The 24,324-nt window shown below is 44.4% G+C and overlaps 1 protein-coding gene across 7 annotated transcripts in view; it reads right to left on the bottom strand.

Annotated features, from left to right (window-relative positions):
- LOC124315264 (synaptotagmin-7-like) overlaps nucleotides 1–24,324 on the bottom strand; it is a 43,845-nt gene that overhangs the window by 9,671 nt on the left and 9,850 nt on the right. For 2 of the 7 annotated variants that reach the window (XM_046780815.1, XM_046780821.1), the window contains 6 exons: nucleotides 23,684–24,012; nucleotides 11,686–11,697; nucleotides 10,378–10,497; nucleotides 8,530–8,776; nucleotides 7,234–7,374; nucleotides 2,820–2,967 (listed from right to left, as the gene is read on the bottom strand). In XM_046780815.1, coding sequence (XP_046636771.1) covers nucleotides 2,820–2,967; nucleotides 7,234–7,374; nucleotides 8,530–8,776; nucleotides 10,378–10,497; nucleotides 11,686–11,697; nucleotides 23,684–23,979 — 964 coding nt within the window. In that variant the 5' untranslated portion in view covers nucleotides 23,980–24,012. Of the gene's footprint in view, nucleotides 1–2,819; nucleotides 2,968–7,233; nucleotides 7,375–8,529; nucleotides 8,777–10,377; nucleotides 10,498–11,685; nucleotides 11,698–18,774; nucleotides 19,863–23,683; nucleotides 24,013–24,324 lie in introns of those variants that run through there. The other 5 variants (XM_046780818.1, XM_046780816.1, XM_046780819.1 and 2 more) reach the window with 5 other exon arrangements.

The following is a 24,324-nucleotide window of genomic DNA, read 5'->3' on the forward strand; positions in this document are numbered from 1 at the left end:
ATCAATTGAATAATATCTAGCAAACATCTATCGTGAAATATGGCCGGTCCCTTCCCTTCGGTAGGATCGGTCGTTTATCTTCGACGTCGAGAGACGAGTGAGGAGGGAATTCCATTCCAAACTTTTTTGATGATGTAACAAAATAACCCGGGGGTACATTCATCTTTGAGACTAATGGACTTGTTATTTTTGATTGGCGCCAACATTATCCTTCTTCTTTCCAAGCCTGACATTTTCCACCTATGCATCCGCCATCAGTTCGCGATGATCCCGCACAAAGCTCCCCCACCGCTCAAAGCTGCGGATAGATTCCGGATGGGAATATATACAACCAGCGGCGGATATGCCTAAAAGCCTCTCAGCATTCATTATTTTTTTCTATTTTCTATTTTTTTCTTTTATTTCCCTAACGGCCAGTTTTTATGATTGGGCGAGTATAGATTCCTATTCGATCCATCACGGCCGGATAACGGGCAAGATCGTTAATGACGGTCGACCAATCGATTGGGGTCTCCCCCCCTGTCTACATCCAGCTGTGGGATATATATACTACAACAGTCACTGTGCGTAGTTGTAGTAGACTTTCCTGGAATATAGTATAGGGACACAACCAGGAAGGAGCTGGACGGGCAGAACGGAAATCGTCTCCAGGGGGGCGACCAGACAATGGCCCCCCTTAAAAAAAGAAAAAAAAAAAGGACCGGAAATTAAAGAAATCAATAACATGGAGAGATTGGGCGGGAATCATTTCACGCGACTGGCCTCGTGTGTTTTTCTTATACCTCCTCCGTTCCAGAAAAAAAAGGAAAAATTTGAATGTTGTGAGTGGGAGAGAGAAAAAACGAGCGACCCAGCAGACAGAAAAAATAAGAAACAAAAAACTCCGGGCAGGAAATGTGTGGGGCGGATGATTTATTAGATGATTATCAAGTAGAGAGAGAGAAAGCGAAAAACAAACTGCGTAGCCGCCAATTTCCCCTACCCTTCCAACCTTCCTTGTTTGTTTTCCTCCGGCACTAAACAACCGACCGTGTCAGCTGGATCGATAACAATAGAGAGCGACCGAACGGCCGGCCAGCCTTGTCGAACCTGCTGCTCCTTTTCTATCCATTTGTTTTTGCCCGATGTGTGCTGCTGTTTCCTATTATAACGTGTTGTGGCAATATCAGGAGGGGGGAACGGGAGCCGACTGCCACCAGCGACGTAATCGTTCCGGGTTAGGTTGTTGTTGTGTGTACACAACAACAACAAGGATAAGGCAGAAGAGGAGGGGCCGTCTGGGCCGTTAGGCAAACAGCCCGAGAAAAAAAACGACGGTTCCTAATTGAATGATTTGTCTGGGCGCCTTGGCCGACGTGTCAGACGGTTACCGTCCGTCGAATAAATTCATTAACGCCCCCCCCCCACCCACCACAAAAAGAAGTGAAGAAGAACTCATTAAAGAAATCCAATCGAATTGACACGCAGTGGCAAGCCACCCCCCAACCAACCCCCCTGGACACACGAGAAGGCGGCAAAATGAGGGACCCAAATGTGGGCGTTTCGGGAAGGGCCTACATTCTAAACCACCCACCGACGCTCTAGTAGTATTGAACTCTCGTTCTCTCTCCCTGTTGGCTCCGCCCCTCATTTGGGAGTTGGTAGACAAACAGTCGAGTGGCAACCTCTTCTCTTTTCTTCTTCTTCTTCTTTCAGACTCCGGGATTCCGTCAAGCGCAGAATGGATTTCAAGAAACAATCAGAATCAGGGTAACCCCCCCTCCCTCCCTTCACCACCAACGTTAATTGCCACTAATTAAAACGATAACGAGGAGACGGGTGGGGAGGAAGGGATTCAAGAATTTCACAATGTCTCGCTACTTCACTATATAAAAGCTACTGAGCATTGGCATTGGAAAGGGTCCCAGAGTACACAGAGAGAAAGGGAATATTCCGGCCAATAGTGATGATGGGCAGGATCGCTTCTTCTTATTACACAGAAGATGCGCCCCCCTACCAATTATTGATTTGTAAAACCGGTTGGGGGGGGGGGGCTCGTTGAATTTACATATTCACGTTGGAGCTTTGATGACGGAGGCTGGCGCCAATGTTATTATGTCGACTGTCTTGTTGGTGTCGTCAAAACTCCTGCACAGTGGCAGATAGCAACAGACAGAGCTCGACGATTGTTCACTTTTTGGGTAGGGACTAGGGAGTTGCAATCCTGACTGTAATTGGGCACAATCCTGAGCCCCGTCGACTTGACGACCAACAGTCAAAGCCAAAACAGACAGACGACCCCCCACATCTTTTAAAAGAATTTTGTTTTTCTTTTTTCCTCCGCTTCTCTGATGATGATGACCGATGGGAGAAGAGACGGACCAGAAAACTTCTACCAACCAAAAGCATTTTGAAATGGAAACGGCCCTGTAGGAGACCACGATAGATAACAGCTTTTCTGACGTCAACAAATCTCTTTGCAGCCAGCGCCCAGTTTTTTGACTGGCCAGACACACTCGAACCTAGCCAGTTAACATCTGATTCAGGAATCGCAAATGCTGTGTTATTAAAAGGAATTCATTTTAATTGGATCTTCTTCAGTTTCGCCCGACTGGCCGTGGCCATTAAAAAAAATTAAAAGAAGAAAGGAGAGATCCTTGGGGTCCCTCGAGGATGATCGTCTTTGATTACACGCAAAGATTGTCCGAGTGCTACCCGGGCAAAAAGAAATAAAAATAAGGATCTAATGAAAGTTCGGACGTAATGACCTCGGTGAGAAATAAAAACGAGAAATAAAACAGAGAAAAGAAATAAAAATAAATAGAGAAAAAGTCGTTCACCTTCAAAGTAGAATGTCTCGTTCCAGCGTGGGTTGAGCGTCCTTCTCTTGATCTTGGTCTCCAGTCGGTGCTTCTTGTCCGGCAACAGGGTGACGCGGACGTAAGGGTCTGACGTCCCGCCCATGTCCATCGGCGGCAGATCCTTGCCCTGTTTAGATTTTCAAACGAAAATTGGGTTTTTTAGTCAGAGCCAGTGCCAGTGCCAGCCCAGTTTCGTTCCTATAAGCTTTGACACGCGTGTGTGTTCAAGGACGGGCGTGCCGGGCGGACATTTCGCCCGGCAATCAGACTAATTCCTAAATAGCCTACGGGATTTTTTCTTGGACCAAACGAAAATGAAAATGAAAAATAACAAAAAAATAAAAAACGAACCAACACGCAATCGAATAGAAAATGAACGTAGTCTGTGTGTGTCTATATGGAAGCTGCTGGCCGTTTCGAAAATGATGCTCCATTCAGTCGCCATGGCAACCGGATGCTTTGTCAACGCAACACAAAACCCGCATTACCAAAGAGACGCGCACACACATACCCACACACACACAAAGACGTTTCCATCAAAAGTTAGACGAGAGACGTCCTCTCCTCCTCCCTTCACTGTCAATTGGATCGCGTCCCCTGTTCCTTCCGGACGGTCCATATATGCCATTCAGCCCCGTCCGACTTTTTAGAGTTTCCCGCCGACTGTCTGACGGGCCAGTTTCAGGTCAATTTTTTCTTTTTTTTTTGCTTTTCAGGCCGATGGTTGCAAGGGAAATAGATTCAGCCATTACTGTTGAATGGTTAATAATGTTGACGTTGGTAGTTGCGGGAGAGAGAAAGGTGGATTCCGTCGCCGCGGCCGGAATAATGCATCGAGTCCACCACCCCCCGGCCGGCTGGCCGGCAGCAGTCCAGCAGCGGAGTTGATCATTCAACGGTACGGGGGGGAAAAGTCGATCGATGACTGGCCGATATAACACAAACGTCTTTCCGTGATGATCCTAGTTTCTCTCCTCGTTGTACAGTTCCCGTCCCGGTGGAAAATGGGAAATGGGAAAATCGATTTCATCACGAGCCTGTCACGAAGATTGGATCCGCTCGAAATGACACGAGACGGAAATATTTCATCGGGCAACAACAGTCAATCACCGTGATTAAAAGTGTCCCTCATCATCACGACATCTTTTTTTTTTTCCTTTCCTTTTTCCCGTCTTGACTATTGTTCCAGACTCTCGGGAGAGAATAATAATAGGCATGCCATCGATTCACAGCCGGAAGAGAAAAGAAATAAAAAATAAAAAAAATGTTTTTGGCCGTTTTTTTTTATGGTGGTGGTGGTGGGCAGAAAATGGAAATAAAATTCATTTCGAAATGAATGAAATATTCAATGAAATAAATAAACAGCTGGAGCGCATGGCTACTATAGACGGTGCCGCCACTCTTATTCCGGGCCGGTTCAGAAAATGTTGGACGCGATGGGAAGATGGAAAAGAAAAAAAAAGAAATCGACCAAATTTGAAATTCTAATGTCGTTCATCCACTACCACTAGGCACCCACCCACCAGCCCCAGTCATCTCCTTGTGTGGGATCCTTTTTGTTATTCCGGCGGGCTGTCGCCATGCAGAGGGCCTCGGCAGCTTCCATCATCATCATCTTCTCGCTCCGCCAGTTGATATAGTTTTTCTTTTATTTCTTGTTCTCTCAGAGAATTTTCAATTGATTTACTGATATTGTTAGACGATCAAGGTTTTATTTTGTTTTGTTTCGTGAAATTTTTGATTTCTTTCTTTTTTATTTCCAGTCCGTCTGCCTTTTTTTCTTTCGGCGGGACGGAGGAGGACAACCCACTTTTATCCATCGGGATTTTTAAATTCTTTTTTGAAATTGTTGTGGAAATTCTTTGATGCAAAGTTGACGATGTGCTGTTGCGTGACCACGTTATACTCTATCGATTCGACTATGTAGAATTCGGCCGACCGCGTTCACAAGGAGAGGAGGGGGGCTGGCAACAAAGTTTCCGTTTTCCCCAAGACTGATTAATGATCCTGCGTGTGTGTGTCCTCCTCCGCCCAGCAGCTGAATCTCCGCCACCCAAAAGAAAATTGCAGACAACAACAAAATGTTGTCCTTTTTTCAAAATTATTATTATTCCTTCTTTCCCACTATATTTCCGTCAGTTTTGGCACGATGGGAAAACAACCAACCGATTGAAATGCATTTTTCAAAAGACTCTGAGACTCTTCTTCTTTTTCTCAAAGACGGGCGGGCGAGAGAGTTTCCTCCACAATCAATATGATGAAATCCCCACCAACTCACATCTAGAGAGAGAGAGAGAGTGTGTGTGCGTGTATCTTGTGCACGTATACCAAGAGCGGGCGGGATCGATCCGTTTGCAACTGGCGCCATCCGTTCCGTTCCCTCTCTGTCCTATTCCTTCCTCCCACATCCGATAAAAGAAAATCAAGAATTCGGGTTATATAATTTCCTTATTCCTTGAGCGAGTCGCATATTTCGGCGCTGGTTGAATAGTGGCGGTCTATATAGCCGATGAATCACCACTGGTAAAGAGATACCGACGATGTGCGGCGGCCAGCCTGGTGGTTCAATTAAGGTCTACACGATCCTTGATGGATGATCCTGTGGGCCGCCTGGCCCGTCCTTTTTTTTTTTCCTTTTGAGCTCCAGCGGCTCCGGCGACATTTATCGCGACATGCGGCCCACGAGAGAATCTAATCGCCGCAGCCCTCCTTCCATTCTCCCAAAAAATACATAATCAAGTAGCCCATTGTATCATGGACTGCACGATTCACCCCCCAGCCCCCCTCCTCCTCCTTTATTTGTCTCTCTTCAAGAATCTCCAAGAAGTAGTTCAACATTCACAAGAGAAATAAAATAATAGAACGAAATGGAAAATGAAAATGGCCCGGACAAGTCAGTCGAGCGTGTGTGGGCCAAGAGAAAATAAGAGAAACGACAATTGCAGTGCTGGCGGCTTATCATTTTCATTTTTCTGTTGAGAATAAACAGAAATAAATGAAAAAAACTTCTTCTTCTTCTTTTTTATTTTTTTTCCGTCGCTGCTTCTTGACGCTGGCGGGGAGTGATGAACGAGACAGATCCTGTCAACCGATTTTCGTCGAGGATTGTGAATCACAAGCGGCAGCGGGGTGCTGGCCAAGAAAAAAGATGGATCCGAAAGGCGAAACCCAACCACTACACACACAGACACGCAACACGCAGCTTGTCTGCCGTCGGGCGGGAGTTGTCCTCCTCCATCATCATCATGGCCGCTGTCAACCAAAACCCCCAACTCCCCTCCTCCTTCTTCCGGAGAGTCTTCTTCTTGTAATGAGCGATCATAGTTAGTTGCTCCTATGTCGTCGTTGTCGTCTATATCGTCCAGCCATTAATTTTTTCTTCTTCTTCTTCTTCTTCTTTTTCTTGTCTTTTCTTCCTTCAATGTCACCCAATCGGGTCGTATCATTATGTCGGGAGGGGCCCGTCATCATCACGACCGACCGTTTTCTCTTTCTTTCCTATTTGCATCGTCGGTTTGTTTTTATTGGCCCACTCCAGCAAATTGGCTTCTTCCGGATGTGTGTGTGGATGTGTGCGTGTCTAATAATCTTATTTGACGTTCATCCAAGCCTGGGCTGCTGGCGGATCGGCCGGATGAATACATGGATGGTAATGATTCTTGATTTGGTTTTTCGTTTTTTGGGTTTTCATTCCGGAATTGCGGACGTGTTACACGAGCCCCAATAAGAGATCGAGAGGCCAGCACCGTTATTTCTATCCGCCGGATCGATATTCCAGCCCCAAAATCCATTTTTCTCTCCAACACCCATACGGTGTCGGTCCAACACACCAGCTCAGTGTGTGTGTGTGTGTGTGTCGGAATAACAACAACATTTCGCCGCGCCAAAGTGGCGGAAAGAAACTCTTTGGGGATCGATCCGTTCCGGCCTACAGCTATTCCATCACGTATCCTTTCAACTTGGCCGTCGCAACAACCAAGTGATTCTCCTTTTCATCCGCACATTTTTCAACTTGCAAAAGAAGAAGAAGAAGAAGCGAGTCAAAGACGTCTCGTTATGGCACTTGACAATGAGAGACACACACACGCTTAAAGAGAAAATGTCTATGCTAATTCGCGAAAAATCTAAAATAGAAGAAGAACTTCTTCTTCTTCTCCTTCTTCTTCCGGTTGACTGGCGAATGACGTACGAGAAAAATCATCCCCTTCACTCGAAAGATGAGAAACAAAGGCAATCTTGAAAGACAAGGAGAGGCCATCGCTTTCGGGGGTGGTGATGGGAGAATCAAAATAAAAGAAAATTGCCATGAAAATTCACCGGGGGGACAGAAGAAGAAAGAAAGAAAGAAAATCTATCCAAATGGATGGATGGATGGATGGATGGTGAAACTAACCTGCATGATTTTGAGAATGAGAGTCGTGTTCTGGAAATCGTATTCGAGGCTGAAGTGGATCTGGCCGACGTTTTCCGTCGGCTCAGAGTTGTCGATGTACATGTCCACCAGGGATATGGAACGATTCTGCCAAAAGGCCATCTACACGTTCCAGTTGTCCGAGTCGATCCGGTCCCGCAGTCACAATGTCACCCAGCCCAGCCCAGCCCAGCCCCCCCAAAAAATAAATAAAATGAAAACCCAGAAAGAAAATAAATAAAAGGATACATCAGGATAAAAAAAATAGGAGGGGGACACAATATGATTACAGTCAAAACCGTCGGGATCACTTCACGTCACACACACACAACAAACCCGCCGAATCCCCCACCCTTCCATCCCACCCCACCCCCAGGAGCATAGAGAAAACGGGAAAAAGGGGGCCGTCTCTCTCTCAAAAGTTGAAACGAGTTTTTTTATTTGATTTGTATTTTATTTGATTTTACGTTTATATCTTTCCCGTTTTTGACTTCTTTCAAACTCGCATGGAAGGTTTGAGCTGGACGCGGCCCATAAAGTCGCCCACTTTTCCACTTTCATGTTGGGTTGATTTTATGAGGTTATTATCTATTATGATTTTCTTCCTCCCTCTCTCTCGTCTCTCTTCTAGCTTTTTATTATTTCCTCCTTTCTTCTGAGTTTGGCTAAAAAATAAAAAGATAAAATAAAAATCCCAAAACCCGTTTCCCGTAGCCCGGAAATGGGATTGGCACACGTGCACTGTGTGTGAAATTGACTAGACGACGGGGATTTCGCGCTGGGCCATGGCGTCTAGCCGAGACAGACCGTCGTAACAAGGAAATGGCACAATGTTGGTCGGACCCGAAATGAGTGATGAAAACAAACAAAAACAACAAAAAAGTAATTGGACTTGATAGGAGGAGTGTGTGCCACTATCGAATGTCAACCGACGACCGTCCGCCCCATATAGTCAAAAGGTCCGTTAAAGGATCGTTGAGCAGAGAACCCCCCCTGCGGACGGACGGACGATGGATGGGCCACCCCCAAACTTTTTTTTTCTTCTTTTTGAAAAAGGCAATTGAAAAGGAAAGTCGAGTTCACTTGAGCGCTTTCGTCGCTATCACGAGACGCCGGGGCCCACTTGAGCAGAGTCGGTGGAGGCCCACGGAGTGTGTCTATATGGAATATTTGGGAGGGCCGGCAAGCTCGGGACTGGCATTTGGTGTGACAAAGGGGGGTGAGGAAGGGTCGGATGAGCGAGTAGCAATAACAATCAAAGAGTGGACACTCTCATACCGATGGATGCTCCTGTTTCTGGCCGCCCATGCTCTTGTTCAGTGCGGATGAGGAGGACGGGGCTGGAGACGAGGTGGGCGACAGCGAAGACGCGGGTCCACCCACAGCGCCCAGGACCGAACCTCCCGGCGAGTGACTGTTGGCCGCTCCATTTCCGACGGCGCTCCCGTTGCCCGACGGCCCTCCGTTGGTCGAACTGTTGGTCGCCGAAACTGTCCTCGAGCCGATGTTCAAATTTCCCGCCGTTCTGTTTTTTTTTGTTTTTCGTTTGACAGAAACGAGCGCGCGAAAATTCAAACAAAAATCCCCAAAACAAAAGTCGGTACAAAAACGAAACCAAAAAATAGAAAAAAAAAAAGATAATTAGCTCTGCATCACATAAAGACGGCCGCCCAAGCTTATATTCCCGGGTGCTCTCATCAAAAACCACGGCCCGGGAGATTACATGTACGAATATTTTGGCATGAAAATCCGCTGCTGATTATACGAGACGATTGCTTTGCTTGTGCGCTGTGTGGTGTGGTTTTTACCCTTCCAAAAGACAAAAAAAAAAAAAAAAGGAAGAAGCAAATCCCAACGCGACGAACTTTCGGCGGTTGGCCGTCTTCCCATTATCCTTGTTCCCCGTCCACCATAAGAGAGGCGGGTGAGTGGGGGGGATAAAAGAAACATCCCCCCTCTACAGTCTACTAGCTTCGCCTTTGGCTCCTTTCACACACTGTGAGCTCCTTGAATTCTATCTCCATCTACTTACTTAGGTTCTTTTCCTTGTTTTCTTTCGGGAGTTAGACAACACACACAGCGCAGCGCAGCACACGAAAGATAAGGAGCGGATTTTCAGGCCAAGTTTTCTCACTTCTTCTCCGCCCACAAGCCAACTAAGAGTCTACTCATCATCACTTGTTTTGTTTTTTTCGGCCCGGTAGGTCAACACAACCATAATGGATGGCCACCTCCGTTGAAAAAAAAAAAACAAGAAGAAAAAACAAAAAACAAAAACAAAAAAACAAAAGAAGAATTTAAATTTAAAAATAAAATTAAGTTGACAAAACAAAGTGCTCGATCTCAATGTAAAAAAAAAGTCGTGTGGTTTTGTTGTTCTTTACGGTGGGAATTGGCCTGAGAACAAGGCGACTAAATCATAATGGGATCCTATATCAAGCTAGAGCGACAACAACAACAGTCTTCTCTCGACGTCATTAAAGTACTAGAAAACAAACAATGTCACATCAAACGAGAGGAGGGGATGGGGGGGAGGGATATTGAAATCGGGTCAACGACTCGGAAAACTAGATAAGAGCATGCCACTGTCCAATCGGGGTTATAGCCATTATCTACCAAAAATCCAATCGAGAGAATGTCCAGTACTACACATGACACAATAACTATCGTGAAAGATTATGTATAGATTTCAGAGCAATGATAGAGAACAATAAAAAAAAAGAGAAATGGTTTAGAAAAAAGTGGTGGGGGGGGGGGGGGGGGTGAGTGAAATCGGTGGGTGGTGTAATAATACTATCGAATGTGATATTCAAATTTCAATCAACCATGCAGCAGGAGAAAACAAATTGAATTTCTTTTGTTTCACTAACATCGGGACGCCAAATCTAACATTTTTGATTGGATGGAGGGGGGGGGGGGACCATCGGAGTAAATGTTGAGAGACCTAGAATTTTCATTATTTTTCCGACTAATCGCTTTCACTTGGTTCGCTCTCGTATTGAAAAAAATAAATAAATAAAAAATTTGATAGACTGGACTGTGATCACGATAAGTGTAGTATAGCGTATGTCTGCATTTATGTTTTGTGTTTTTTTTTTGTTTTTTTTTTTGTACGTGGATTTTTACCTGAGACGATCGGAGCCTCGCCGGCCGTTAACTGGCGTCGATGTGGTCGAGGCGGAGGTCGTCGCGGTGGCCGCAGCCGGCCGCGACGTCAACAGCGGCAGAGTCGCGCTGACTCCCGCACTTGTGTGTGTGTTTCGTTTTGTTTGATTACAATTTTTTTTTGTTTTTTTTTGTTATTTGACCATGAACGTGTTTGTTTTTTTAAGTAGTTGTTGTTGGAGAGGAACGGTCAAATATATAGCGACACGATTACGTAACACCGAGAAGGTTGAGGGTTAAACGACGAGCAGATCGTGGTAGAAGTAGCGGTGGAAGTAGTAGAATGGTAGCAGTTTGGTGATAGCAGTAGAAGAAGAAGAAGACCAACCAATTGTATGTATATAGAATCAGGGTTTAGATGAATATCGACACAATCATTACGGTAACACGAAACGAATATACCAGGGGGCCAAGTAAATCAAAAATTAATAAATAAATGACATTCAATTTAAGGCTTCGAATTTCGTCCGACGATTTGTTACGATTATTCCTTACGATTTGATTGATTCGTTGTTGAATAATTATTTAGGCTACTTTAAAGACCAATGGAAAATAAAATGTTTAATGTAATTAGAAAAAAATAATGTTACCCGACTCTACTAAAGTATAGAAGACAAATAATTCTCGTTCTGCCGATTTTATGTCCTAAGTTAAAATAGACTTTCTAATCAAAAATGTTCGACATTCAAAAAAAGAATACTGTGATATTTAGATCAAAAGAGAGCCAAATAAAAAACAAAATTAAAAAAAAAAATCGCATCCAAAACCCTTTTGTTTAAACGCCCGTTGTAGCGACAAATGTCCAAAATTGAGCGGGAAATACAAAAAGAAAAAGTGTCGGATAAATCAAAAGGGGAAAAAAAAAGTATATATAATAGATGTACGATATTGTGTAAAGTCAAGACGAGGATGGCAATATACTCTTGTTTGATCATGCTCTATATAGGCGACGCCAAATCTTGCTTACTCTTTTTATTTTTTGTTACATGTTTTTTAACGAGAAAAGACTCTCAGTACTCTTTCTCTCTCTCTCTTTTTTCTCTTCCACACATCAAATGTTACGGATCTTTTCCTTCCTCGTTCGCCAGTTGGGCGTGTCGCACAAATACACACACAAGAGCACCACACAAATAAACATCCGAGTGAGAGAAAGAGAGAAAGAGAGAGTTAGCGAAGAGTCACGACAAAATAAAAGCTAGGATGAAAATAAAAAATAAAAAAACAACCCAAAACAAAACAAAGAAACAACAAAATGAATGATGTACTTACTCGAGTTGGGCTCTGCTCGGTCCCAAATAAATCAAACGGTGGACGATCGGCGCGTTGGTGGAAGAGACACGTCAGTCGATACACACAAGTCCCATAAATCGATAGAAATAACAAACGAATCAATAGTATCGATAGTCGTACAAAAAGAGACCAATCGCAGGCGAGTTTTGGAAGGACAACATTTTCTTTTTTCTTTCAAGACCACACAGAGAAACAGCAGAGAGAAGAAGAAAAAAATAAATAAAGTCGAACATGTTCAAGTTGCTCCAATTAGCATCGACTTTGTAAATTGGAGGGGCGGTGACCAAGGATCGCGACCCCCCGGCGCTCCATATATTTGACCGCTATCGCACGGACCCTGGACCCTGGACGGAGGGAGGTCGACGTTGATAAATGAAAACTGGACGCGCACACACAAAAAAAAATCGCTAATATACGTCCCTCAAATTGCACACGAGTTTTCCTCCTCGAGGCTTTTTTCCTCCGTGTCCTTAGGCATTTGTTTGGCTAAATTTTCTTTCCCTATCAGCCCCCGTCAAAGGGAGCCAGTAAATCACCCTTGATTTTTCCTTGTAAAATTATCAAAAAATAAGGAGGGAAAAATGGGGGTGGGCGACAGAATGAGCCCATCCGGCGTTAACACGATTATTATGACTCTGACGTCAACTCTTTTGTTTTTTTCAACCTCCCCAAAAAGTCCTTTCGCTCATTCCCGTTGTTAGCATAGTGAAGTGACCGCCCCCGCCCTGGCGATAAACACACTCGAGTATCAGCTGTGTCTATACTTTTCTCTATTTTCATTTTTTTCTCCTGCGTAATAGGACAGAGACAGCACAAAAGTACTTATCTTACTCTCTCTCCATCTCTCTCTCTCTTGGAATAAATATTCGACGACATCCTACATCAAAGTCATGGCATCCTCATCGAAGCAAAAAAAAAGCTTCTCCGGTAATAAAGTCCCCCCCCCCCCCCACCCAGATCTGAAAAATAAAAAAATAAAATAAAAACCCTTCACGAGGAGTCGAGGGATAAAGGAGAAAAAACAGCATAACCAATTCACCGTAAATATACACTTCTTCCATAAAGGATGGCTGGCACAGACGTAATTGAATGCGCTATAACCTGCACACTCTCTCTCTCACATGTCAAATATATACAGAATACACTTTTTTTTAATACAATTTAATCCAGATTCGATTTCCCAAAGATTTTCAAGCACAGACATTTTTTGCAAGGGAAAACCCAGCAGAGCGTGTTGCTCGGTATCCAACAACAAGCTTAATGCACATTTTTTTTTTCTTTTTTCTTATTTCTTTTGAGCACTTTGAGATATTTCAATGAAATTGCGCAAGGCCTTTGCCGACTTGACACAGACCGTGGGATTGGCCTGGGAGGATAACTCTTAAAAAAGAAGAAGAAAAAAAAAGGAATGAGAAAAGTGATTTCGGGATCAAAAAACCAACAGGTTGACTGACCCCCAAGGCGCTAGGAGCTTTTGAGTGTTCATTCGACTGAGTCTCGCCATTGTACTCCAAAGATGCATCGGCTGCAAGTGTTGTACATATAAGAAGCTTAGATCTATACAAGGCAATATCTTTTTTTTTCTTTCTCCTACACTCCTAACCCTACAAATGGCCTCTAGATATATATAGATACATCAATAAATAAAGATACACTTTATATTCTCCGGTTTATATATTGTATATAACGCGCCGCGAGTGCTGCCGGCCAGAATTTGACGCCTTTCGGGTGGAGTTTCCGCTCTGTGTGTGTGTGTGTTTTATTTGTATTGCGGTCAGGAGCTAGGAGCCAAGAGAATATATAAAAGAAAAGTAAGCCAATGGCGTTGTTGGCTTCAGGCAAAAGGGTGGTGTGGTGCTGGCTAGAAAGAAAGAACCAGAGAAAAGGTCGTAAAATATTCAGATGCGGGTGTCAATCCAATCGGACGTCGGGGGGGCCAAAAGTCCCAAGCTATTGACCAGTTCTCCTGACAGTCCCCGGGTCATTGTGAAGAGCGGAGGGGCGGGCGGGCTTGATTGGATTCAATTGAGTAGTAGTAGTAGTCCTCTTCCATTTCTATGCGGAGTCGATCCAGCACCAGCTAAGGGTCACACGTACATCCAACAAACTCAAGCTAAAACTCAAAAGAAAAAAAGAGAAAAAGAATCGTGTGTCTTTTTTTCTCTCTTTCTTTTGATTTTCATTTCCTCCTGTTGTTTTTTTTTGGGGGGTTTTTGTTTTGAGCGAGTGTGCCATCGATCGTGGACGAACCAAATATCTGATTGTTTTGCCCGGCTACTCTCTCTCTACCCTTAACCCCCTTTTTTTTGTTTTTTTATTTTATTTTCTCCTGCGAGAAAGATCGCAGGCGTTTGTCTAGGACACAATTCAATCTGCCATGATTGCTTCTCCCTTTAGTCTCCTTACTGTTTCTTTATAATCATTTTGGCTGTACAAGAAAATCCGGATCGGCTTTCCTCGGCCGGCCTTTCAAGTTAATCGCCAGAATAACGCAGAGTACAGGCAAAGATAAAAGGACGGACCGAAAAAAGGAAAAAAAGAAAAAACTATTCCAGTTGACCCTGCGACGGAGAAATGGGACAGGGTTATGTAATCACGATGTGATATCAAAGCCAAACGCTTTTAGCACCGCTCGGCAGATTTTTTTTTTTCTTTTGAACTCTCGTAGTTGAGGGGGGGGGGTATGGGTTTGGGCCGGTTACAGGATCCTCTCCGGTCCAGTACAACACGCCAGTTGTAATCGGCCAAACTCAAAGTGACAAACGCCTTTATTATTAGGTTAACAAGTGTCGTCTGTTGTGTGTCTGTGTGTGTGTTCCACCTATTTTATTATTTCCACGAAAATAAAACCCAAAAAGTTCCGTTTCGCTCCTTTTTATCCCTCCGCTGGATACATCGGAACGTTTTTCTTTGACAAAAAAAAAGGGCCCAATAATAATAAAAAAAAGAGTGAATGAATTAAAAAAATAAATAAAAAATAGATTGATCATTGAAGACACTGAAAAAAGTTCTGAATTGAAAAGATTTCGTATGACCCACTCGCCAAGGAATAAAAGCGGCAAACTTTTTTGGGTTGCGATTGATTTTCTTTGAAAAAAAGAAAAAAACAAAACACGCACGCAAATATATTTATACACCAAAAAACAACTTTTCGGGAGGAGGGTATTGCTGTCTATTGCATTCAAATACTCGGTGACCTCAAAGAGTTCGGCAATATAGCTCCCATCCTCCAAAAATAAAAAAAATGGGAAAAATGAGGAGCCCAGCGCACACGCAAGACGCTACTCGAACACGGAGAAGCTCTCGAATTTGTCGTGTCTTTCATTCCTTATCGTTGAAAAATAAAAGAGGAAGATTTGTCTTCTTCTTCTTTTACTTTTTTTTCTTGTTTCGTTGGTGAAAGCCACGAGAAGAGTTTTTGTGCCAGAGGCAAATGAAACAAAACAGTTTGGGGGGTTTAAAAAAAGGAGCGGCCCTTGCTTTCACTTGCTGCGCTCCTCTGAAAATACAAAATTGATGAAACATCCGGGATGACGAGCTAGAGAGAGAGACGACAAGAGCGTGGACCCCCCCTTCCATTCCAGCTACCTAGTAGAACTACGCAGACAAGACGGGTTGGAAAATATTATTCCAAGGGAGAGAAATCGATAAATCCCACCATTCCACTGGTGAGCGCAGAGTGTCGCTACAGGGAAGAAGAAGAAGAAGAAGGAGGGAATCGATCATCTTTTTTTCTTCTTCTTCTCTTTTCCTTCAGGAGCCTTTCGCCATGTACTGTGGTCCGTGTGTGTTTCGGCCGCCTTTGACGTAAAACGTCCGTCCCGCTCCTTTTTTCTCTCGGCACAAGAGGAAAATGGCGAAATAACAAGGAGGGAAATGAGATCGACTGGGCCGAAAGGAGCGGCAGGAGCTTTTTCGGGATGCCTTCACTTCCTTTCAGGCGGCGGCCGGGACCCGTTCGGCTCCTACTAAGGAAAATGACTCGCCTCGCACAAATCGATTCGCCATAGACTAGGGCTCCTGGCTCCTGAAATCTGCTGAAAAGACGCCTTTTCCACGCACACACACACACACACACGACAAGCTCCTGAGCGCCTAACAACATTTCGCTCGGCTCCTTTCTCAAAGGAGAAAAAACAGCTCCTGAGACGTTTTCTCGCTTTCGGCAATTGACGTCGCCGTACACATTCAACTGTCGCTACTGCTGGTGCTGCTGTTGTTGTTGTTGCTGTTTGTTAGGTTTTCGTTCCACTTGCAAAATCAGGGGAAAACGTCAACATCCGACCCTGTTAATATCAAACGAGTCCCACCATCAAACACCCGCCAGTCAGCAGTTTCTACTCGCAGGTCACAAACACACACAGAGAATCTGCTTGGGTACGTTTTTCTAAACTGCGTCTTTTGTTTTGCCAGCGACGCCGACGACGACGACGCCGATGACAGGGATATGTTTCGACGCGTACGTGTAAATAAAAAATACAAACAAACGACAGCTCTGCTCCTGCTTCTACAACTCCTGTTTGGCAATCTGTTTCCGCTCCGGGAATTGTTCTTTTTCGTTGCACGTACTGTACATACTGGGAGCAGAGTAGTAGTAGTAGTAGAATAATAAGAAGAAGAAATAAAAAGGAAATGAGGAGAAGAAGAAAAAAAGGAAAAGGTAAAAAGTTGCCATGGTGACGACAATAAAAAAAAGATAGCCTTCCATCCCAAATGTGCCAGGCCTACACACACACACACTACTATCAACAGAAACATTCTCTTGATAATAGACTTTGTGTGCGAGTATCTATCGGCGGGGCCTTGATATTGATGTTGCGCAATACATCGCCAGGGGGGGAGAGGGGGACGAAAAAGGAAAGTCCAATGAATAAATTTCGTTACCAAACAAGAAAAAAAAGGGCGCCCAATTCAAACAGGGTGTACACACACACACACACACGTCCTTACAAGTTAAGGAAATTGAAAAATGTTGGCTTCTTTCTTGTCTCCTCCGACCGGAATAATAATAATACCCCCAAAAATAAAGAAACAAAAAAGGATTGAATAAAATTTCCCTCCCAAAGTTTTCCGCCGGACACCAACTACCCCACCAAAAAAAAAAGTAAGAACATTGGGTGTGTGTGGTTGTGTGACACATCAATTCAATGGTCCGAAAAAAAAAAGAAAAATAGGAAAGACAAAGTATGTTATACAGGACATCAGCCCCGAGCGATTCTGACTTATGAAGAAAACAAAAAACCAAAAAAATTTCCTGAGTCTCCGGCTGCTGGAACTCGGAAGAAAAGCGGATGCCCAGCAGGAACTGGGAGGGAAAGGATGTATAGAGTACATGGTCGCCGTGGTGTAGGTACTTTACTTTACTTACTGCTTCCGAAATCGGCCTATACATAAACATGTGAGCTAGACAGAGAGAGAGCGAGAGATACAGAGAGAGAAAACTCGTAAGCAGTCACGGAGAACTAGCTGCTAGGAATACGAGGTGGTATATATTATATCTACGCTCTGGCGTAGACAATATATAGTTCCATAAAACAAGAAGGAGAGAAGGAGAGAAAAAGAAAGGACAAACACAAATATACGGGAAATAAAGATGAAGTTTGTCTGCGTGAAGACCATGGCAAACAGAACCCCCCCGCACAAAAAAAGGAAAAGAACGACGTGAAGCAGAGGAGCAAAAGAAATTGATCTCTACCAGCTCTCCATCCTGGTACAACTGTCTGGTTTGAAATCTAATATTATACGGCCTACCACCACCACGCACCACCACCGCCATTTCTGCCGAATCCACGGCTCCAAACGCACACACACACACACCTCGTCTTCATGTTGTGTTATGCCAGACTGTTTTATTTTTGAGAGGGTTCCTCTTTAGGTGCAATCTTCCATCGATCCGGGCGTCACGCGGGTGGGAAAATAAAAATAAATAAGTGGGGAAAATGACGGGAGACTGTGAGAGACACAACTTTGACAATCCAACCCGGCAGTTGTTCCCTTTTTGGTTTTTATTTCTCCTCCCTTGTTACTCGGAGGGGGACTCTCCTGTAGCTCCTAGCTGATGGTCGTACGCCAAACTTGTCGACTGTTGACCTTCATCTGGCGGACCGTACATTTACACTGATCTAACTAGACACAAGAGCCGGAGCGGCAGGGAAAACTTTCTATCCGGCGCAGAGGGAGTCGCGCTCCTACTTTTTCCCGGCTTTGTATTGACTCCCCCCGAACCCCCCTCACCGATAAAAACACACAAGGATCTCCTCTCCCATGGTGTCATGCGATTTTCAGACAATTGGAACCAAATACAATCCCGCCGTCTCGTGAAAATCCCAGGCTCCCTGTTTGCCACACACAAAAAAAAAAAAAAACTGGGCAGATATGACGTCAACTGGGCAGAACCTCCGCCTCAAACAAATAAGAAATCCTCCCACACAGCAGCGGCAGCAGGAGCTGCAGAAACCACCACAAGCCATTACACACAAAAAAAGGAAGGGGAGAGAAGAGAACACAGTCGAGATTACTTTCTCGGGGGGGGGGGGGGGGGTCCCGGTGACATGAGCCAATTGCGAGTTCCTTGATCTGATACACGTCTCCTGTAATAGAGTAGGTAAACTGTGTAAACCGACTGTATACATGGATATTAGGACCCTGCTGGGCTGCACAACGGGAGGGGGGGGGGAATGGCCAGTCGAGGGGAACGGTGGGGAACCGACGAAATGCATTGGCCACCGTTCAAAATGGGCAAGGAAAAGGGAGGAGTCGCTCTACTCGGTCGAGAGACCCGACTCGCAGATGACGAAGAGTTTAGTCAACCGAAATGATCTACGGGGGCAAAAAGAGAACGAGAGAAAGAGAGAGAGAGAGCAAAAGGTGGTGCAAAGGAATCACGGGGTTCGTATGAAATGTCTATACCAATCTTTATACTTGGGGGCACGCAAACCACAACACTAAAAGATAAAAAATTTTCCAAAAAAATTGCAATCAAATGATTACGTCAGAAAAATAGTACCAAAAGTTAAAGTAGAGATAAACCAGACAGACAGACAAAAGACAAAAGAGACCGAGACTTACATGCTCTGCGAAATGAATTTGCTCAGAGCGACTTTGGTTATCCCGTTGCTCTTGAAACTTTCAAACATGTTGGGACGAGTAGAGAAGTAGAAGCGAAACAGGTTCCGGCTCCTTTTTCTAGACTGGACAAAAGCAAAGACGAACGTGTGTGTGTGTAGGAGGTGGGAGGTTGGGAGAGGAAGGGAGGGAGGGCAATCTCTCCCAGTGTGTCAAGTCAATCAAGTCAATATGTGCACCGAAAGAAAAAAAAAACAAAAGTTGGGCGGGAGTTGAGGAGAAGGGTGTAGTAGTAGTAGTGTTAAAAGTTGTGGAGAGAGAAAAAAAAAAAGTTCAAAGAAGAGTAGTATCAATTCCACCACGGCTACGTCGTCCAAACTCGAGTTGGGTAAGAAACCAATTGAATTTCGCACCGGATATTTTCGTTTCTTGTTTTGTTTTTTTTTCGACTGTCCGAGCTACTCTTTTTTCTTGTTGTTGCTGTTGTTTTTTTACGATAGTCCAACCACAATTCCAGTCCAGCACTGGTTGTTGCTCCGGCTGGCCGGATTGGTGTTGTTCATGGGAAACGAGAACAAGAGCCAAAGAGGAAAACAACCAAACCAAAATCACCACGCCACGCACCTCTGTGTGCTCTCTCAATCAGTTCTTCTTTTCATCATTCCGGCCATGTCCGTGTGTTTGCGACACACACACTCAGCGCACACTGGCACACACTGACACACAACACGGTGGAGGGAGAGAACAAAAAAAATCGACGACAGCACACACACACACACTCGCGAAGTTTGGTTCGTGTGAAATCGCGAGTCGGATGCCACGTCAAAACAATTTTTTTTATTTTTTAAAGGGGGAAAATTAAATTACAAAAACAAAAGAAAAAAACTTTCTGGGCTAGAAATTACGAGGAGGGATTTTTTTGATTTGGTTGGAAATTGTTGCCGCCAGTTCCGCGTTGTTCAAGAACCAGGTTGCTACTGAGTCGCATGGCCCAATACCATCTCCGCTAGCTACGGTGAAAGGCAGGAGCTTTTTCGGCTGCTGTCAACGGGTCGAAACCGTTGCGCGCGCATTTCTCGCCACGCCAGGCATTTCGCCCCAAAAGGCAAAAAAAAAAAAAAAAAAAAATCAAAATCAAAAAAAGTAAGTGCGAAAAATCGCAGAGAGAATCCCTCCTTATTTGGAGGGGGGTAATAAAAAAAAAATAAGAATCAAATTGTCCCTTTCGGAGGATCACAACAAAAGACGATTCAAACTCTCTCCATCCGCGTGCCGTTTCGATTTACTATGACCTACTCTCTTCCGGTTGGCTTTGCAGCCCAGCCTTCCGGCAGCCATTGTATTAGAGTCGTCTTCTATTATCCTGGCTGCTCCTAGTTCCCACTTCCGCCTGGTATCCTCCCGGTCCCTCCTCCTTCTCCTTTTACCCTAATCTTTTGTCAAAACAAATAAAGCAGACACCCTCCCATTGCTCCTGACGATGTCTATAGAACAGCATCTAAGCCGGCGGAATGCTTTTGTGTCTCCATTTCTTGGCGACTGGGCACAAGAGAGAGAGAAAAGAGGGCGAAGGATATCCCGGCAATCCCAATCAGCTGGCCTGCTGCTGGGTTCTTCTTCTTGTTCCATTCGACTGCCCCGGCCTCTTCCTCCTTTTTGTTCCACAATTTTCATAACCATTTGTATTTGTTAGACAAAGACAGAGTGAGAGAAAGAGAGGCAGAGAAGCGGACGGGAGAGGGTAAACTGGAATCACGTGACGGAATGCTACCACTACTGGCTCTCTCTCTCTCCCCTCTGTGTGTGTTATACGCACACACACACACACACACCAATTATCGATCGACGTCAATTACATTTTCCCGCGTGCCAAAAGGTGCGTAGTCGGAGAATTTAGAGTCGACGGAATCAACGACATGAAAGAACGGCCCGGAGAGAAAAGAGGGGAGCCTCCATCCGAGACAAGGAGGCCTGTACATAGTACAGAGAGAGAGAGAGAGGCACCTCGTCACAAGAAAAAAGCCTTCAAGCTAGTCGTAGTACCGATTGATCAATAATAATAAGTTTTTTCCTCTTTTTCTTTTCTTTATTCATCGTGTTAACCTCTAGAAGCCGAGAGAGAGAGAGAGAGTTTCTTTAGCCGATCTTTATCGGTGATTTGCATACAAGACTTTTAAACAACAACAACAAAAAGGAAACGTGCACAAAGACTCAACAAACTCTTTGCTGCACTCAAAATTATTCATTGAGAATCAAGACCGCCCCCATAAATTTGTTCCGGTTTATTTTATTTTTTTCCTTCCTTCTTTATATTATTTTTTAAAATTTTCGGGAGGCTCGACAAAGAAGAATAAAGTAGCGAAGGAACTCTTAGCACTTTCTGAGCCAACAATAGGGAGCCCAAACGTTTTAGAACCTTTGCGAGAAGAGAACCAGACAAGATGGAAACGAAGACGGAATCTTTCTCTTTTAGAACTTATATAAATTTTTCTCTTTTCCAAATTTATAGAGCGGGGCCCGTTTAATGGAGCGGCGATAACGAGCGGCAAATTCGAAAAACTCTCTTGCCAAGTATTTTAAAATACACGAGAGGCGCGGCGGCGGAGGAGAAGGAGGAGTATTTTTCAGCTACTTTTAATGGCCGCTGTTACTCGATCAAAGCGTCGTTACGGCGTGAACCCCCTAGTCTAGAGACTATTTAAAAAAACAGCCTCTTTTTTTATTAAATCGAATAAGATATAAAATCCAGAAAGCAAAACAGTGGAAGAATAAAAATTTCGCTCGATACGGTGGGCGGGTTTTTAGAGATGCGAGTAAATGATGTGCTCCTTCTTTCTTTCTTTTTTCTTCTTTTTTCTCTCATCTGTGCGTATTAGGAGCCGGGTTATATTTCTGCTTTAACAATCCTGCCCATCAGCCTAACACACAAGAGAAAATAGGGAGCCCCAGCCGACAGTATAGTCATTCTCGTGAATCATTACCAGGCCTACATTTTTTCTTTCTCTTTTGTGCTCTCAAAACTTCGTTTCGTTTCTTTTTCGACGTAATTTTTTTTTTTTTTTCTGCCTTTTACTCTGGGAGTTGCCTAGGCTCGATGGACCGATTCATATAAACAACAACGAAACAATGATACAAAAAATAAGGGAAAATAAAAAAAGAAGAAGAAGAAAATTCAGACTATTGATATAAATACAATTTCTGGCCCCCGTCTCTGGGCGAAACACACTGTCCGACTGCTAACAAAGCGAAATGGAAGGCTAACAGCGATGAGATCAGTTGATTGCCTCGTCTGTTCCCATGAACACGCACGACAAAATGAAATACAACATGACCAAACAAGAAAAAGAAGAAAAAAAAAAAGAATTAAGACTAATAACGCATCATAAAATGCGCCGGGCGATCAATTGAAATAAGGTTATGGGCAGTCGTAAGCGACAGGAGCTGACGGTTTCATAAAAAACAATATAAGAGGCGGACCAAGTACGGTGATGGAAAAGCCGTTAACTCGTTACCGACGCTCCTAAAAACTTGGGAATCATGGCCCAACAACAACAAAAAGCCCCCACAAAAATAAATTTCGTTGAAAATTCGAGCAGACGGCCCGCGAAAAGTTGTTTGATGTCGGCAATAAATAGATCCGTCGTAGCAGTAGTAGTTTTTTTTTTACAAGTTATTACCTCCCAGCAGCAAACAAGCCGGAGAGAGATATAAAACACTACGTTAGGCTATATAGAGCTTGTGATCATGGGCCACTGAATGCCGACTGCAGACACTTGTCCATGACTGGTCGAAATGTTCAGTCAATGGACTGGTCGACACCATCAACGACGATGCAGAAAAAAGCAGAACGAACAAAACAAGAAATAAAGGCAAGGACCCAAAAAAGTGAAAACAAAAAATTCCTCCAGGATCAGACGGAATCCGACGCCAAGTTATCGCACGGCCAAAAAAGACGTGGGAGTCCTCCCGACTGTGGCTACAGAGACGGGGGGGGGGGGTTCTATGGAGAGATCTCGTATTGTTATCTAAATGTGTCGCTAGCCCCAACACCGTTGGCAAGCGTATCGTTGATCCTCTACAATTCAATTGACGTCAGAGTCTATCTCTCAGAGACTGGGGCGTAAACGTCAGCGAAGAATGTTGGATGGGTGAGCTGATGATGGCCGAACCCCAGCGGTGATGTACATACGGGAGCGACACCGTTTTGATTAACTTAAATGCTCAAGTCCGTCTTTATGTGAGATGCATGCAATGTACATATAGAGAGGATTTAGAGTTCCCAAGATATTATCATAGAGAGTTTGACATCTTTCCTTCATTTGGACGAGTGCTTGGACCCTATTTCCCAACTACGCGGCATTCGCAGAAGAGTTGAGATCTCGGGAGACACTCGGCACCGTATTTTCAACCATGATGAGAGGAGAAAGAGAAAGATAGAGATAAAGAGAGAAAATGAGAGAGCGAAATAACACGGAGTCTGAAGAGAAGATAGCTGAGCTGGGACTGGGCACATCTGACGATTGCCGATCAATAACAAAACCCACACACGGACACGAGTTTCAATCATTAGCTATGATACTAATGTTCATCCGCAATTTCGCCAGCGTCCCGGTGATGACGGCGATGATGATGGAGCGTGTCCATACACTACCCAGTGCACACCACAATCGACAACCAAACGCCGTCTATCATCTAGTCTTTCCATCTTTTCTAGCCAAACAAACGACTAGTTTGATAAATGTGCTTCATTTCATCGATAGATGGCGCCACCAGTTAGGCTTGACAGCATTTTCCATCTATTCCATCTACAGGATATACCGACCCTTGAAAAACTACTACAAGAAGAGACGACGAGTGTAAAGTGGAATGACAAAAGGACGAGATGGGGGGTCCTCGCTTTTGTTCGACTCACCCAACGGAGCGGGTGCGGATGAGAGGCGAGCGGAATCCAATCCCGCCGAGACTTCTAAGTTTTCGGGTGATTCCGGAGGAAGACGACGACGCATGGCTGGTCATGGCGTAATATTGTTGCTGATGGCTTTTGGGCAGAGGCAAGATGATCTCCTCTTCTTCCAGATTGGCTCGGTGAGAGCGGAGGCGCTTACGACGCAGATGGAGGCAATAACAGCCGACGGCCATTAGGCCCACCCAAAATAGGGTGCCCAAGCCGATCAACAGGATCGTTAGCATAACATCCGAACTCTCCATGACTCGACGGTACCGGGGGTCCAGATGAGAATCCTGGATAAACATCAAAAAGAGTCAAATCAATACACGGCGCGGTGTACACAAAAGGAAGAGCCAATAAGAAGAAATTCCGGGCCATTCCAATGCTCAGTGACTTGCACTCCAGGAAAAAAAAAAACCAATCGAGCCAAACTTCAAACAGATGAATAAAAAAAAATCAGTTTTTTTTTTTCTTTTTTCCTTCTCAGCTACAAACAAGCACCGAATTTTGTTTACATGCCCGGGACATGTACGCACTTAATTTAAAAAAGAGAAGAGAGAGGCGGTCAGCGAATTTCGCCCGGCAACGACCAACAACTTGTGTTT

The sequence above is a fragment of the Daphnia pulicaria genome, chromosome 11 (assembly GCF_021234035.1).
Source record: "Daphnia pulicaria isolate SC F1-1A chromosome 11, SC_F0-13Bv2, whole genome shotgun sequence".
Lineage (NCBI taxonomy): Eukaryota > Metazoa > Arthropoda > Branchiopoda > Diplostraca > Daphniidae > Daphnia > Daphnia pulicaria.